This window comes from Megalopta genalis, chromosome 12 (genome assembly GCF_051020955.1).
Source record: "Megalopta genalis isolate 19385.01 chromosome 12, iyMegGena1_principal, whole genome shotgun sequence".
Taxonomy (NCBI): Eukaryota; Metazoa; Arthropoda; class Insecta; order Hymenoptera; family Halictidae; genus Megalopta; species Megalopta genalis.
This window is the reverse complement of record NC_135024.1, coordinates 12482072-12499132: the sequence shown is the minus strand read 5'-3', so window position 1 is coordinate 12499132 and position 17061 is coordinate 12482072. Positions and strand designations below refer to the sequence as shown.

The 17061-nt window shown below is 41.9% G+C and overlaps 1 protein-coding gene across 4 annotated transcripts in view; it reads right to left on the bottom strand.

Annotated features, from left to right (window-relative positions):
* LOC117222925 (ubiquitin carboxyl-terminal hydrolase 48) overlaps positions 1-17061 on the bottom strand; it is a 137802-nt gene that overhangs the window by 13688 nt on the left and 107053 nt on the right. For all 4 annotated transcript variants that reach the window (XM_033474960.2, XM_033474959.2, XM_033474961.2 and 1 more), the window contains one exon: positions 464-548. In XM_033474960.2, coding sequence (XP_033330851.2) covers positions 464-548 — 85 coding nt within the window. The remainder of the gene's footprint in view (positions 1-463; positions 549-17061) is intronic.

Sequence of the window (17061 nt, the reverse complement as noted above, 5' to 3'; positions counted from 1 at the left end):
ATACGTTTGAATTTCTTCATATTTTGTACAAATCCGACACTTTCATGAAACATATAATTTAATAAAGAATATCCAACGACAATGTTTCGTATTGTGACGAGTATACTCGTCAAAAACAGCATGCCGGTTAATAAATCCCTGCTTTAGGAATGCGTGAGATTGACGTACGAGATTACGCTCAGACTACAATAGCGATTTTATCGTTGGCAGCAGTGCCCGATGCGCATTCTGAGCTGTAGAAACTGTACTTTCGCCTCGAGTCTTCAATTACAGGATTTCGAAAGATTAACTGATGCGTGGGAGATCGGAGAATTTTTGGGAGGTTCTATCGGTTGTGTTGTGGAAAGTGAAATTCTGCAGGGAGTGTAGAGCGTGAACAGAGAGGGTGAAAGGCCGGTTGCATGCTGTTAGAATTACCGGAGAATACATAATTCGGTATAATTTCGAAGGATCTTCCACTCACCCTTGAAACCCTTTTCCGGCGAGGTTGACTCGGGGTTGTTCGCATCCGCCTCGACGTCCGCCTCGTTTTCAATCGGTGTGTCGATCTGGAATCAGAAGGAAACGTTGAACGATAGTAATGTGAAGCGCCGAAACGCCGGAGATTCGAGTGTGGAATGGGGAAGTTTAAAGATCATTCTCGTCGGGGCTATCGGGAGAACGAAAAACAAGTGGATATTCAGCGATGCACATAAAGGACACGTGTGAACAGCTGGCGACGTCCGCAAAGACCGTCTTCCCACGCGTCTCCGTGGATCACACGTGGGATCTCGAGGCGTTCCACATGGAACCGAGAAGTCACGTGGATCGCTCGATCACTCGTTTCGCCCGGGGAACCGTCCCCGTCCGTCCGTTCCTCTGGTCACACCAAATGTTCACAATGCCAGAAACTGTTTATTTTCCTCGCAGCCAGCGATCCTCCGGCCAATTAACCCTTCAACCCTTCCGTAAGAAGTCGTTGCATCGGCGAATCATATTCTTGTTCTCCCACGGGCCGATAAAACCAACGAAAAAAACAAGGTTCGAACGGAGAACCGGCACCGATCCGCTTTGTTCCACCCTCGTCGCGCGATACGTCGACCTTGCTTGCGGCAGAAACGGATCCGCAAAAAAGCCGCGGGCGGATGAAAAAACGCGTCGCGATCGGGTTCGCGTAGAGACAAGAACAAGACTAGAAGCGCTTATCGATGAATACTAATCGCGAAGGTCCGCGAGGACAGGAGGGAAAAGGCGGCGAGACGATCGAGGATCGGGAATCGAAACGTTGGATAAGGGACGAGACGATTTCACGGCTCGACTTTCGCTCGCGTAGGTGTAATTATGTCTGCGGAACCCCTTTTTCCCACAGAACTAAATATAGCGAGTGTCATCCGATGGCCTGGACACACATGTCCCGCGCTGCCGAGCCACATCTGGTCGCTGTTTCCTGCTAGCTACTGCGATATGATTTATTTTCAAGCCGAGGAATCCCAGAGATTCACCGGGCAAGCCTCTTCGGCCGGAACTATCTCTTCGATTTCAAATTCTCGAATAATATTCAAATACGGCAAACACGAGATCGCGAAGCAGAGAAGCGAGATACGCCCGCGCAAGATCTATATCTCGGTTTCACGCTACGCTTCGCCTCTCTGACTTTCAATCATCGGTTCACACTTTTCGATTGTTATACGCTACACTTGTTCGACACGCGCTCGAGAATGCTACCGACGCATGGTTGCCGGTAGACGTGCAACTATGACCGAGAGAGTCTAGCATAAATTGATCCACTTTCGTGTATATCAACTGGGTCGATCAACAGCATTTAACGCTAAACCTACCGCGGTCAAAGTGACCGCTTTCTTATTTTGCAATTCTGCAAAGTTCCGCGACTCTTTCGTGGAAAACGCTTGAATAAGTTATATTATTGGAGCTAGTTTTATAATAAAAACTTTACAAATTCTAAATAAATTCGGTCTTCTCACTTTTGTGAAGCAGTACATGCCCAGTTAGTATTACTGCTTGGTAGGTTTAGTGTTAATAAAACTTAGTAGTAGAATAGTATTTAATGAATCCTATGTGAAAGGAATTTACAAACGTTATTAACGTTTTAACGTTATAAACGTTAACCTTGTTAACAATTGTATCGACTGGCTCTTTCTTCTTGAGCAAATATAGTATAGTGGAGCCAGTTACTGTAGCGGATTACTTGCTGTGTTTTTGGTTTGTTTTCGGGAATAATAAACTTTATAATTGTGGAATAAGACATGTTACATTTTTGTATTCTTTGATTTTGTTCATTTTTGAATGAAAATATTCAATATATCTTGTTCGACGAATATAAAGTTAATTACGTCCGAAGACAAATTAAAGGCTCAGCAATTGGTCATACCACAGTAATCAGCTCCACTATTCTTCCCCTATGCGCTCTTTTCGCGAACTCGGGTCGAGATTCGGACGAATGCAAAACTGTCTGAAATACGGCCTGCGTAATACGATCAATTATTATCACAGACCCTAGCCGAACACGTCGGCTTTGGTTCGCTGCGATCTTTCAAACACCGACTGCGGAATGATATTGTATTGGATTGGCAAGTAAGTAATTGCCGATTTGTTCAATGAAATAAACAATTTTTTTTACTTGGAATGAAGTTTAATCTGTAACGTATTTTCCATTTTGTTCGATGACCTTTTGCCATCTCTCTGACAACTTGAAAATTCCACGCTCGTAGGAAGTCTGATCCTTTTCGGCCAAAAACTGAGTTAAGTGAGATTTTACAGCGTCATCGTCATTAAAAGTTTTACCACGAAGAGAGTTGTCCAGGGATCGAAATAAGTGGTAATCCGATGGCGCGAGATCAGGGCTATATGGTGGGTGTAACATCAATTCCCAACCAATATCCATCAATTTTTGCCGAGTGGACAAAGACGTGTGCGGCCTAGCATTGTCCTGGTGGAAAATGACACCTTTACGATTGACCAATTCTGGTCGCTTTTCCTTGACCGCTGCATTCAATTTGTCCAGTTGCTAACATTCACGGATAATAAAAAATAACATAATAATAATAATAATAATAATTGTATAATATAACATTTACGGATATCATAAAAATGGGAGTGAGAGACATCTATAACTGAAATCGGCAATTACTTAGTTGCCAACCCAATATAACGCTAGAACGTCTTTTACTGTAATGTTTAATGTACAGAGACTCCCTTATCAGAACATTTATTTTTACAATAGTCTGGTATCCAAACGATCTACTGTCTAAGCATTGTATTATTTACATATATTATCGCCTAGCAGAGAACTCGAATGAAATTTTTGGATAATAGAATGCTTTTATATCAGAATATTACAAAAATAAATCTTCGGATAAGAGAGTCTCTGCTGTATTTTTATACAGAGTGTCCTAGGTTCTTTTCGGCCCAATGGTATCGGCATATTCTACGAGCGAAAATAAGAAAAAAATGCTCGATCAAAAAATCATAAGAAAAATATGAAATAACAACAGACCGATTTTCGATCGAGGCAGAAATACATTAGCGGTATTTCTCTTACCCGTATTTTCTCATCCAACCTATGTTTACCGATTCGTCCAATTCTTCATAGTCACCAATGTATTTTCAAAAACGGGCGACACTTCGAAATGCAGCTAACATATGCAGATAAATGTTCCCAATCAATTCGTCGTTATTTCGTACTTTTCTTATAACTTCTACATAAAACATTTTTGAACGACACATTGTTTTCGCTCGTAGAATCTGCCGATACCGAAAACAAATCCTGGAACACCCTGTACATCACTGCACCATCACCGTTAATGCACATAAAAGACAAACATGCCCGTTAATAAATCCATAAAGTATCCCCGGGCGGCTGCGTTTTCGCACTAAATTCTCCGAGAACGATCTCGCTGTTAACGAACAGCCAACAGGAGGTTTCACGAGTCTATCTCCGATCTCGGTCGAGCCGGAGGAGTCCAGGGGGTTGAACCGGGTTCGCAGAAGACAAGTTCGCCGATCGAGGTCACCAGCGGGATCGGGAATGCACGGGAGTTGCGCGCGTTCCAGAGTTCCCCGAAGTTTCTTTCTTTCGTCTCCGAAACATTATTCTCTCAGGCCTAACGGCGGGCCCCGTTCCGAGCGAGGGGGCCAGGGGGCAAGGTAAAGAGCGTCTACGCTTCGGCCAGTTTTGAAATGCCGGGCAATATAGTGAGTTCGTTACGAGGCTCGCCCCGACGTGGTATGGCTCATAATTGTAGAGCTGGGTTTCGAGCCGCGCACCTTGGGGCACGCCGTTCCCTCGGCCTGACACCAATTGACCATAGGAAAATTCGTTCCCCCATAGAAAACCCGCGGCGGGACCGTCGAAAATCTGAAAGCTCGCGCGCTCCCGAGACGACTGGCGAGAGCGAAATTGGCGGCGGTTCGCGGAGCTTCCGCGCTCGCCGGAAACGATTTCGAAGGATTCCGTGGGGTCCTCGGAGCAGGAAGAAAAGCGAGCGCACCGCGGACAAAATATCTCCGGGCAGAGGATGAAAATTATTAGCCCGGGAATGTCTTAATCCCCGTGAGCGGAGCGAAGTCTCGCGTTGCTCGACTTAACATAAACTTTTTTCCAGCGCGGCCGATGTAAGTGGTGCAACGCGGGCTTGCGCTGCGGCGCATAATGCATGCGAGGCGTCGGACGCCGTTTCAGGCACGCCGCTGTTTTTGCGGAACGGTTCTGGCCTCTACCGATGCCTTATCACCTAGAAAAATCTCCGTCGAATTCCCGTTTGTTTCACGATATATCAATGGACCGCTGGATCCGGAGATCCTCCGGGGATCTCCGAGATATGTTCGTCGCGAGCGAGCGTCTCAAGTTATTCCCAAGCCGTCTCTCGAGTTATTTATCTGTCTACACCGAAGGGGTGAATATCACCCTCTTCTCTGACCGCGTCTTAATACGCGGCGAGGAGTAAATAAACGCGAGCACCGCCGTACCCGTGACGGAGTCCTTCGAAAATTAAATTAATCCCTTCCACGATCGTCCCATTAAAGCCACGGAAACATGGGAATATTATTCGTCTGCCAACCGTGTGCTCGTTCGTCTACGATCTTCTTCGAGTTCTTCTTCGGGAACTAGTTTTATTGGAAGACTTTTCTCGTTTCTGATGTGACACTTAAACGTTGAAATCGCCGAGAACGAGAGCCACGCTTTCAACGCGTTCCACGTCGCGTGTACCTTCGGTGCTAACATGTTTACTCGACCCTTTCGCATCATGCGACGGACGGTTATATGATTTTTGAGCTATTTATGACATTTTCTGTCAGACTTATTTTTATCCGTAATAAACACTCTTTTTTATTATTTATGTGCCTGAATACGAAGCATCCAACTTCCGAGATGACGGTTGCAAGAATAATTGGAGTAAAGAAGGCATTGAAAAAAGGATTATTAAACCAGCATGTAGGAGTATAATTGAATATAATAAAAAATATGGGAGGCGTTGAAAAACAGGACAAAGTACTTGCAAGCTTTACGATTATGCGAAAATGTTTAGAAGAATATTCCACTACTTATGTAAGAAATTACAGTTTTTTTTTAAACACCAGACAATAGAATGTAATTTACTTATTTATTTATCCATTTATTCATTCTTGCATGTACGGAATTTAAAACGAAATTCAGCCGGTTGCATGGGCATCGTAATTGCGAATTTTGAAAGGATGCGAAGGGGTTAATGCGCTAAAAATATTTCATAATAATATTAGAACTGAAAAATATTAAGACATAAGATTGAGACATTGTGAAAAACTCAGTATAGAACGAAGCAAACATGTAACGATTCATAATTCCAAGACTGCGTATCTTACGCACTTATGACGAAAATCAATGGATAGAATAAAAAACGGTACATGCAGAAGATAAATTTAACATTACTGTTAGATTACTTTCAACTTATCAAAAATGTTAAGAATGGAAATCAATTTTTATTCAGTTACTGTTTGTAGCAGTCAAAGTAAATAATTTTTATTTTGCATGAAGATCCGCAGTGTAATAGTTACATATAATTAGACTGTGGATTTTATGCATTTGTAATAAATATGGGTACGTGAAATTTAAAATAATGAAAATGTTGAAAGAATTCAAGGACTTCTTTGTACTGTTTGCAGTTTACTAAAATTGTTATCGAAAGAAAGAAATTTCTGTTCGGCTCATGTTTGTTGCAATCGACAAAGATGATCTTTATTTTGCATAAAGATCCACAGTCTAATAATTTCATATAATTAGATTGTGGATCTTATTCATTTATAACAAAAATGGGTACGCGAAATTTAAAACAATGAAAATGTTGAAAGAATTCAAGGACTTTAATGTATTGTTTTTAGTTTACTAAAATTGCTAACGAAAGAAAGAAATTTCTGTTGGGCTCACGTTTGTTGCAATCGACGAAGATGATCTTCATTTTGCAGTTTAATAATTACATATAATATATCAATCTTTAGATAAAATCGTCAAATAGCCTCGGCCTGGAACATGTTGACAGAATTCGAGTAGTTCAGAGGTCCTCCAATGATGATCGAAACTGGGATCGAGGCTCCAGAGATCGAGAAGCGACGTTCCCGAGCGAAAAGAGATCGAAAAGCGACGGGAGGACTTGATACGAAGGAAGTTACGCGGCGGAAGACCGCACGGTGTATAAATTCAAAGTAGATTAATATTGTCCCCGCGGCTGTCGCGGCGGCAAACTTATGGCGCTAATTCGGCCGACGAATTATTACTCGGGGCTGCGCCGAGTCAGCCCCGTTCTGTGTTTTGCGAAAAGGGGGGCGCCCTGTCGTTAATAGAAGCCGTACGTGCTCCAGAGGACACCGGAGAACGTGTCCCCGAGATATTAGGACCCTGATCCAGAATTCCGACGGCTAAATGAAACGTTCGAGATCAACCGAGACTATTAAAACAATCGTAGAGAAGTCGACCGGAAAAGAGACTGTCTCCTTTTTCTCTCAAAAATTTCTTCTCGAAATTGAACGATGACAATGGTCCATCGATGTTCACAATGAATAAAGGGGAAAGAACTATCGTGAATGGGACACTTCTGTTTAAGATAAGATAACAACAAAGAATTGCACGACTCAAATAATTCCAGTTTTTAAGACTCGAGTAGCATAGTGCCAATGAGTTTCTCCTACGTTTGCCTGTTTTATGTTTAATTTTTTTAAGTAGTGCAGTGTGCCCCCATTCATCAATTGGTTGCATTGAATGAAGCATGCGTATTCGTTATATGTATGTATGTATACCAATCTTAAATTGCATCAGTCTTCTTTACATTTTCGGACTGATATCATGTTTTAGCGTTTTATCACAAAAATAGTCCTTTCGATAAAAGGAAACTGAAAAAAATTAACAAGAATTTCTCCGTAAAAATATCTTCTAAATTAATGACACTTACTACAGATCTATAATAATCTGTATGTCCTATTCATATTTCATATACTTGATAAGAACATTAAAAATTTAACTCGTTTAATTATTACGACAAAAAAGACTATCCGATGCTGCTACGTGTAAACGTTCTTGGAGAAATACCTGATCGAACGCAATAAATAAAAGCTCAATTAAAAGTAACTTTATACAACGTTGCGAGAAAAGAAGGAAAAATATTACTTTTAAGCATAAAAAAGATTGATCGTCTGTCATAGTTACATATCAGCTGGCAGTAGCTTCGAATTAGGAGTGATCGAATATGCAAAATATAGTTACAAAACAAGTGTAATTTTGTTATAAAGAAATTCATCATTTTTGAGGTAATTCAATATGTTTATTCAATATGTTTCCCCTGCGTTCTCTCGAGTCCAAATGAATCATTGCAGATCTATATAACTATATTTATATTTTAATTTATATTTTATATAAATTTATATTTATTTAAATCAATTAATTTATATTTTATATATTTTTTAATTTATATTTTAAAATATTTCTATAACTAACAATCTTGTAAATATTAATGCTCCATCTCGTTTTGCCAGGTCAGTCCGACCCTTTAGAATTTCACAGTAATCGTCGAGATTTAATTCGGACTGACTAGCTTTGTAGAACATACATATTCGTTAACAACGATAGCAATAAGATTCGCAACGAATGTTACTAGATTTAAAATAGGTCTTTATAAACAGTTTACCTGATCCACCGATTCTCTGCCATTCAACATAAGTTATGTTTCTGTTATTATTATTGCAAAAATGTTATATTATTGTATTATATTATATATACCTATAATGTTACATTATATTGTATATTATTATTGTATATTGTATAATATTAAACGTTACATTAATATTAATAAAATATATCAAATTAAACGAATAAAATAATCTCATAGGGGCGAAAAAATTCGCATTGTTATCCTAATCGGTCAGAAGCCGAGGGAGGGGAGCGAGGTCCGTGGCGGATCTTTTAAGAAAATTAAGGAGCCTCTGCATTGTCTCGAGGAGGAGACGAGAGCGCAGACAACAGCTGTTTAGCATCGCCGATGAAAAACTCGGGCCGGTGATTATTCAAATTATTTTCAAGAAGGGCCACGGTTTTCTGTCTGGCCGGTGGACGTCTTTATACTCCCCCGCGTCTACCGGGTGCGTACAAAGTGCACAGTGGCCCTCTTATGTTCGGAGTCCCCGTGGCGAGCCACAATAGCCGACTTTGTGCCCGCTCGGCCGAGGCAATCTCCAAAAATTTCCCCATGTCCGCGTCATCCGTCGACTTCGGAGAGCAGAAATTTCATTGTCGCCATCAACGCTGCTGTTTCTCTCGGTAATCGATCGAGGGCGGCAGCACTGGATGCTTGTTTTTCTCGAGCCTCGATCGAAAACTTGCCCGGAGTCCGTCGCAGCAGAAGCCGCAGTGCAGTTGGAAGCGTGTCAGATTTAGGTCGAACGCGGTCGACGTCCGCGCTTGTCGAAGGAAGACAGAAAAATGAGCTGGAGCTAGCTCCGGACGTCATCCAATCGAGCGGAAAACTCATCAGTCACCGACGGCGGCGGCGAACACCTACGGGTGTCGGTGATCGTCTAAAAACCTTCTCCCCGTCTAATCTCTGCCTTCCCGTCACCCTTTCTCGCCTCTTTTCGCCTTTCTCTGCTCGTTCGTCAGGCTACCTACGGGCGATCCTACGTTGGACGCCGATCATCGACGAGCAACGGGATCCGGGGACACCGAGAATTCTCGATCGAGTCGCCCAGAGAGAGACCACGTGGACTCGGTTGACGCGCGAACCCGAGGAAGCCGAGAGAGGGACCGGCGCGGCATGTCGAGAATCACTTTAGACACGTCGCCTATCAAGAGCCGAACCATGCTTCCGGCAAAACACAAAGACCGCCTTCATGGCGCGCACTCCGCCTCGTCGTTGCCCGCCGTCGCTCGACGTCGCTCGCCGCGGCGTTCCACGACGACCAGGACCACGAGCGCAGCATTGCAAGCACGGCCGGCTTTTATCGTCGCGTCACTGTTCGGCGTCTGTTCTGCGTTCGCAGGCAGATCGTCCGAATAATCGGCCGGCGACGCTTCGGCGCGGAAATCTGGGAAATAATTTGAACCGTGTTCCCCGGCCTAGATTCGAAAAGCGCACGGAGAATCAGCGAACAACATGACAAAGAGCGGCGCCGGGAAAAGACCGAGAGATAAAGCGGGGCGAGGAGCAACCCTCGAGGAAACACGCAGATAGTCAGCGGTCTTAGCGTGTCGCTTAGCACCCTATCTGCCGGGATCTTCTCCCTGGGCCAACCCCTCTCCGGCCCCCCGGGGGCTGCGTTTGTCGTGAGCATTACTCACTTTCTAGACGCCTACTTGCGAACCCCATCGTCGAGCCGTCCCCGAGGCTCACTGACTACATTAGGGGACAAATCTTCGAGCGCTCGGCCCAGCCAGGATTCGACCTAGCGAAGGGGGTTGCCACCCTCTCCGACCCCCCTCGCCGCCCATCCACCAGAGACTGGACACTTTCCACGAGCAGAACGCGTGCAACCGCGTGCGCCCGCGTCGGCCGGAGCAGCGCCGATAGGCGTGAATCCTTCCCTCAGATTTATAGGCTCGCGACACGGACTTCGGGGCTGGTTCGGTGGTTTGCTCCTCGCGAGAGATTACAAGGTTCGCCGTTCGAGTCGTTCCATTATTATAATTCCTCCACCGATACACTGCACCTTCTCAAATTCCATGATCCTGCATGTAACGCGAGAAATCGTATCATCTTCCAGCCTGAATCTCACCGCGCTCTCTGCGGTCAAATGAATTCCCTAAACCGACTGTTTCTCATTTCAAATCGTTTCTGCGGCTTTCTTGATTGTTTCAGTAATTCCCCTGCTTCGTTTGACCCCTTCCCGTACAATTTTCTTCCTAATTGTGATGCATAGATGCTCTTCGATTATAATAATTTCTTAGAAGAAAGGGAAGAAGATGAAAATTTGTATTTAGTGTAAGACTATGTTCTATTGAATACTTAAATACTGCGGAGTAAAGAGCAGAATTTTATTAGAACTTAAAGGAATGGAATTTTGTTCGTTCGCATATTGTATTGTGTTACTTCTTTCTTCTTTTTCTATCATTTCTTTGTTTCTTTATTCTTTTATATATCTTATTCTTTACTGTACAAAGTAAACTTTGTTGTTGTGTGACAAAGGGTGTTGTCCCGTTGACGTCAATAATTACCTATTACAGTAATGTCTCTCTAATTGACGCTCAGATTGTCCACAGAAATGGACAATTTGGGACGAGGAGTTTTATAGTTACGGATTGTTAACAACTATAATAAAACGAGCTACAAGGCTCGAATAATCATATCTTCTCTTCCCAAATTGTCCATTTTTGTGCACAATCTGAGCGTCAGTTAGGGAGACATTACTGTATTGCTGTGAGATAACTATCTCTCGGATCGTTTTATGCTCCGAGAACTACCCAATAAAACGTGTCTTTACAAATTTTTATCTCGAAAAGTACTCATCGGATCCAGACGATTCTGTCCTCGTTTTGGTCGGGAAAGCGTGCTCTTTCACGTGGATTTTTCTCAGTCGGTAGACTTGGAAGGGCTCGGATCCAGAAAGGTGTCAATTTAGAAGAAGCGTGAGCTGGCAAACGTTTAACCCTTTGCACTCGAGTGGTGACTCTGAGGCACCACTAAAATTTGTTACATCACGTTTTAAGATAATTTTGATATTCACAAAGTTTAGATTGAAAAAATTGTTAAGAGTGTAACCGTTGCGTGGCTCCCAAGAGTCAATTTCATACACGTAAAATGCATTTTGTCATATAAAATAAAAATACTATGAGTTAGAAAAATGATTTTATATTTACAGTTAAAATAGCTTCGAGTGCAAAGGGTTAACTCTCGCACGACCGACCGTTTCATAGAAGATCGACGCCGGATCATACGTGATCCATATTATATACTCGTAACCAATGTGCTTTAAAATTAACGTCTCTGTGATAATTATGCATTATCACCGGCTATTGAGTGACAATGATGTCGAACGAGTGAAAAAAAGAAAATAGATTGTGCAAGAGTGAATCACTATTTTTTCTTTATTCATTACTTTTACCACGCGTGCTGGTCGCTTCAGGGTTAAAGGTTATTTGGAGCTACGTGTAGCTACCTGTTTTATTTAAACGACCTCCTGTTCATCGGTGTCTGACTACAGGCCGCGTCGTTCCCCTTTCTCCCTCGGTCTCGTTCGTCGGCAGATGACGCAAGAAAGAGTTGGTCCGAGACATCTGGCGCGTCTTCGGAAAAGGGGACGCTTTATTTTGTCAAGTAGGAAGTGTCGCCGAATTCTACGCAGGCATCTGAGAACCATACGCGACGAATATCTTCCACAATGATCTCTCCGTTCGACGACGGCGTAAAACGCCGCCGTGCTTCGAGAACCAGCCAGCGAGCAGAAACTCGCGGGAGACAGGTGATTCCATATTTTAGACGGAACGTTCGGGTTCGGTGGAAGCAATGAATATTTACAGGTCTGCTCGCGGCCGCGTTTAACCCTTCCGATGAACTTTATATTTCCGGCTTCGACTGAAAACGCTATTACCGACTCGTAAATCTTCGTTCGAATCGCCCGCCTAGTTACTTACTTGCGACAGACTAGTCCGCGGAGCGAATCACCCATAAACGACTTACGGGCCAGGTCTATAGAGCTCCTTGAACCCTTCTAGACCCTTGGCAAACAAATTCTCAGAGATCTCCGGCGCTTCCGAAGTCCCTCGAGGATGTTGCACAGCGCGCGGAACGGAAAACACGGAAAGTTCGCCGAAAAGCTATTAAAATATTTCCGAGACGAATTCGATGCTTTTGCTCAATTAAAGTCGCGTTTCGCGATGGGGACTTTTTTTCTTCACAGTGAGAAGTTATGTTATCGCTAGACTACAGATTTTATGCATTTCTGGCAAAATCGAGTAGCTGTGATTTGAAATAGTGAGAATATTAACACTATGCCGTCCGCAGATCTTAGATACGGTTCTTTTGTTTGACGCCGGCATAATAGCTTGGAAATTTTAGATCTAAAAAAAATTTCGGAGATGGCGGTAATATATAAATTCCTAAAATTAAGATAAGTCATCGAAGAATTTTCGTACTTAATTCTTAATTAAATGAGCACAATGCTATAGTTAGTTTGTTGCCTTTTAACACCCAAGAAATATAGTTCAAATGTTATTTCAGTTTTTTTAAATGGCACCAGCGTGGTACCACCGAAGGGCATAGTGTTAAGAGAATTTTGAGACGTCAACGAATCACTGTTAATCGATTAGAATGATTAAAGAACGAAAGAACGTTCTATTTAGCTTCTATTTCTTGCAATCGATTGCAATTGATCGCAATTCTTATTTTGCATAAAAATCCGCGGTCCGATTATCACGTTTAAAGTAACTTCAAAAATCGCTTCTCACTCGTTGATTATTTATTTTGACCAGATATTTTACGACGTATTTAGGAAACACGTAACTCAAATATTTCCAATGATCCTCGGTTGAATCGTTGTTAAATATTCATGTGCATTCCTGTTAGTTGTTACGCAGTTTTCTTTCGCATATTCTGACGGTCTTAGTATTCTATATATAAAAAAAATATTACAGCGGTGCTTGAAACTAAACTGTGCAAATTCGAGGTGTTACCATATGGTCACGCTATAGGCTTCAATGGGTAAAAAACAGTCTTACGTAAAGCGTAAGACACATTGCTTCTAAAAATGTCTACGACGGAAAAAGTCGTCATGCCCATCGGAGTTGTCTTCCCGTTATGACGAAATATTTCGTTATATCCAGTTAACGGGTGAAGATTTTTCAAAAAAATCAGCCGAGATCTTCCGCAGAGTTTCGAAGAATCGCGAGGTGACCACAGGATCTCCCGAAAGCTCCGAGAGTCCTCGAAACGCCATCTTCAAAATGTCTTCCTGAAAATGTCCGACGAGATGAAGCGGAAAATTTTCCGCGGAGAAAAAAAATGGCGAACGCGCTAAACGGTCCGCTGCCAGGAACCAATTATGTCCGGCGCATCCCCGGTCGGATTGTTCTCTTATTGCGCGGACGAAACGTAAACGAGATATTTATGGCCGTGTACACGTGTTCCCGCATACACTCCGATCTATATTTGGCCGCGCTGCTAACCCTGAATTCCTGCTCGGTTTCTCGTACGCTCTGTTGTGCGATCAGTGCGGTATGCCAGTGTCTACAGGTTGCTCCCTCGAACAAGTGGTCTTGGGTGCGTGCCGATAATACCAGACACGTGGATCTCGTTAATCTCTTAGAAAGATTCCGCGAAGATTTTATAGTGCGCCCGTTTCCGTCTTACCTCCGCGAAGGACAGCGCTCCTCGATGCTTCTAATAAGGCACCCCGGGAATTCGATGTCCCGCGATTCGCGATCGGATGTTAATGAGAATAGGCGGACTCTCTGGAAGGTTCCTATCTGCGTTTTAGCGGAAACGTTCGAACTGTATTCTCAGGGAATCTGAATATTAACCCTTTGCACCCGAGTGGTGACTCTGAGACACTACTAAAATTTATTGTATCACGTTCTAAGGTAATTTTTATATTAACAAAGTTTAAATTTAAAAAATTGTTAAAAGTGTAACTGTTGTGTGAGTCGCAAGACTCAATTTCATGTGCATAAAATGCACTTTGTCGTATAAAATGAAAATATTGAGTTGGCAACTAAGTAATTGCCGATTTCAGTTATAGATGTCTCTCACTCCCATTTTTATGATATCCGTAAATGTTATATTATAAAATTATTATTATTATTATTATTATGTTATTTTTTATTATCCGCGAATGTTAATAACTGGACAAATTGAATGCAGCGGTCAAGGAAAAGCGACCAGAATTGGTCAATCGTAAAGGTGTCATTTTCCAGCAGGACAATGCTAGGCCGCACACGTCTTTGTCCACTCGGCAAAAATTGATGGATATTGGTTGGGAATTGATATTACACCCACCACATAGCTCTGATCTCGCGCCATCGGATTACCACTTATTTCGATCCCTGGACAACTCCCTTCGTGGTAAAACTTTTAATGACGATGACGCTGTAAAATCTCACTTAACTCAGTTTTTGGCCGAAAAGGATCAGACTTTCTACGAGCGTGGAATTTTCAAGTTGCCAGAGAGATGGCAAAAGGTCATCGAACAAAATGGAAAATACATTACAGATGAAACTTCATTCCAAGTAAAAAAAATTTTTTTATTTCATTGAACAAATCGGCAATTACTTAGTTGCCAACCCAATACTATAAGCCAGAAAAATTATTTTAGATTTACAGTTAAAATAGCTTCGAGTACAAAGGGTTAACCCTGCGTTGTACAGTCGCCTCGGAAAGTACGTTAACGCCTTTTCGATCGGAATAACTTTGTTCAAATTGGTTCAAAAGACTTCAATTTTCTTGAGATGTTAGACTGGACAGTTTTCTATGAAATGAGTATATAAAAAGTTTTATTTAGATCGCAATAGATTGGAATGATAAAAAGATTTAAAAATTATGTTTTTCCAACTTTCTTATGTGAGCGTACAACGAAAATTTGAAAAATGCATTTTGTAGATCTCGGTAACTTACATGCATGACGAAAATTTCATCGGTTGACCTTTTGACACGAGCTGTAGGCAATTAAAGATCGTGAAAATCGCAGTTCCTCACGAATTTTTTTCAAGCAAAAACAGGTAATTTTTACATCTTTCAGTGGCTGTAGCTAAACTTTGCGTCGACCGATTTCAATGAAGTTTTCAGCATGCATATAAGAGAGTTACTGAGATCTATAAAATACAATTTCTAAATTTTCGTTGTGGGTTCACATAAAAACATTGAAAAAACATAATTTCAAATTTTGTTATCATTCCAATGCATTGCAATGCAATCTAAACAAAGCTTTTTATATATTCATTTCATAGAAAACTGGTCAATCTGGCATCTCAAAAATATCCAAGTCCTTTGAAACAATTTTAAAAAAGTTATTCCGTTCGAAAAGACGTTATACGTATTCAGACATTTCGATATTTTGATCATAATGCACGCTTTAATATTAACTGAACCATTAGGAGTCTTTATAATAACTTTGAAATAAGGAACGTGATATCGTTTTGACTCTATTCTCTTAGTCGAAATCACATTTTGGACAGTTCAATAAACCAAGTAGTGCAAGTCCATTAACCTTAAGAATTCTGCAAGTTAGCTGTAAAAAAAATAACGGTATCACTAGTAATGCATAGCACAATTTTTGTTCTAATGAAACAAAAAAGCAATGAACATTAACATTTAATTATTTGATTTAACTTCTTTTACTTTTATGCTGCTTTATCATCTTTTTTATTTCATTCAGTCATTTAGTAACCATGGGCTACTGAAAGATACTACGATAAAGATGCGTTCTCACTGTGTAACTCATTTCTAACCCTCGAAGGGCGTACCTTTCTGATAAAACATAACTGAGTATATTTACGATCATTTATCTTGATATTTATCAACTTTTTTCAACATATTTTTTAATGGCATTCCTTCGAGATGTTTTTCTATAGATTTTGTCGAGACACGTGAACATTGAAATTAGTTGTCAGAAATTTGGACATTTTGTCACTTTCTCCGGTCTGGGTCGGAATGGACCCAGAGTCCGCCGTTCGAATGTTAAAGAAAAGTGGACTCGCACCGATGCGACTGAACCGTTTAGTCGCTGAAGTAAACGTAGGCTCGCAATAAATATCAATTTTCTTTCTCTTCAAAGAAATGATTGCGATCGAAGAAGTTCGAATCGTTATAACTGTGGTCTGGAGAGGCTTCTGTAAACAGCAAGGCCCCTGTGAAGCGATTTCCGAGAGAAATATGAAATCGGCTGCCTAGTTGCATCCGTATCCACTGCGCCACCGACCGGCTATGCAGCTCGCGATTTATGTTTTAACGAGCGACCAGGAAGCGCCGCTTCGAAACGAAGAATTTACGATCCTTTTAAGAATCCCGCGCGACAGAGTCCCTGCGCCCGGGGCCCGTAAATTCTGCCCGGCCAATAGCGTCGAAAGAACCATATTTGCTTTACAACTAGCAAAGTGGTTCGAATTACAGCGGTCCGGCAAAACATCGAAACCGGAGGCTGGCGATCGGAGCTGCGAGAGAACGTTCTGCCTGCCGTTTTATTCCTGAGATTCAAATATGCGTGGCCCCGCGAAACCGCGAACAAGTGCGCACGTTCTCCGATCGGAACCGTAAGCTGATGCAAGGCGATGATGCAAGCTTTTCGATCGACTGTTCCCTCATTTCCTAGAAAACCTGCTTCAGGAAATAGTCTTTTCAACACGTTGACCAGAATTCGTAATTTCACGCGATTTTTACGAACATCGGCACTCCTTTGTGTTCGAAGCTGCTGAATTTGAATATGTTGCATAAAATGCAAAATTCCAAAAATTGGTGGTTAAGCTATGTTCGTAGCTTTCTCTGATCTTTTAGTCACAATATAGAATTTAATACGACGAGCAAAACTTTTCGATTGGATATCGTAGCGATCTTAATGTAAGTCATGAATCTTGTTGCAGCAGATTTTTCGATCAATATATCACATTTTATCCGTAATCGT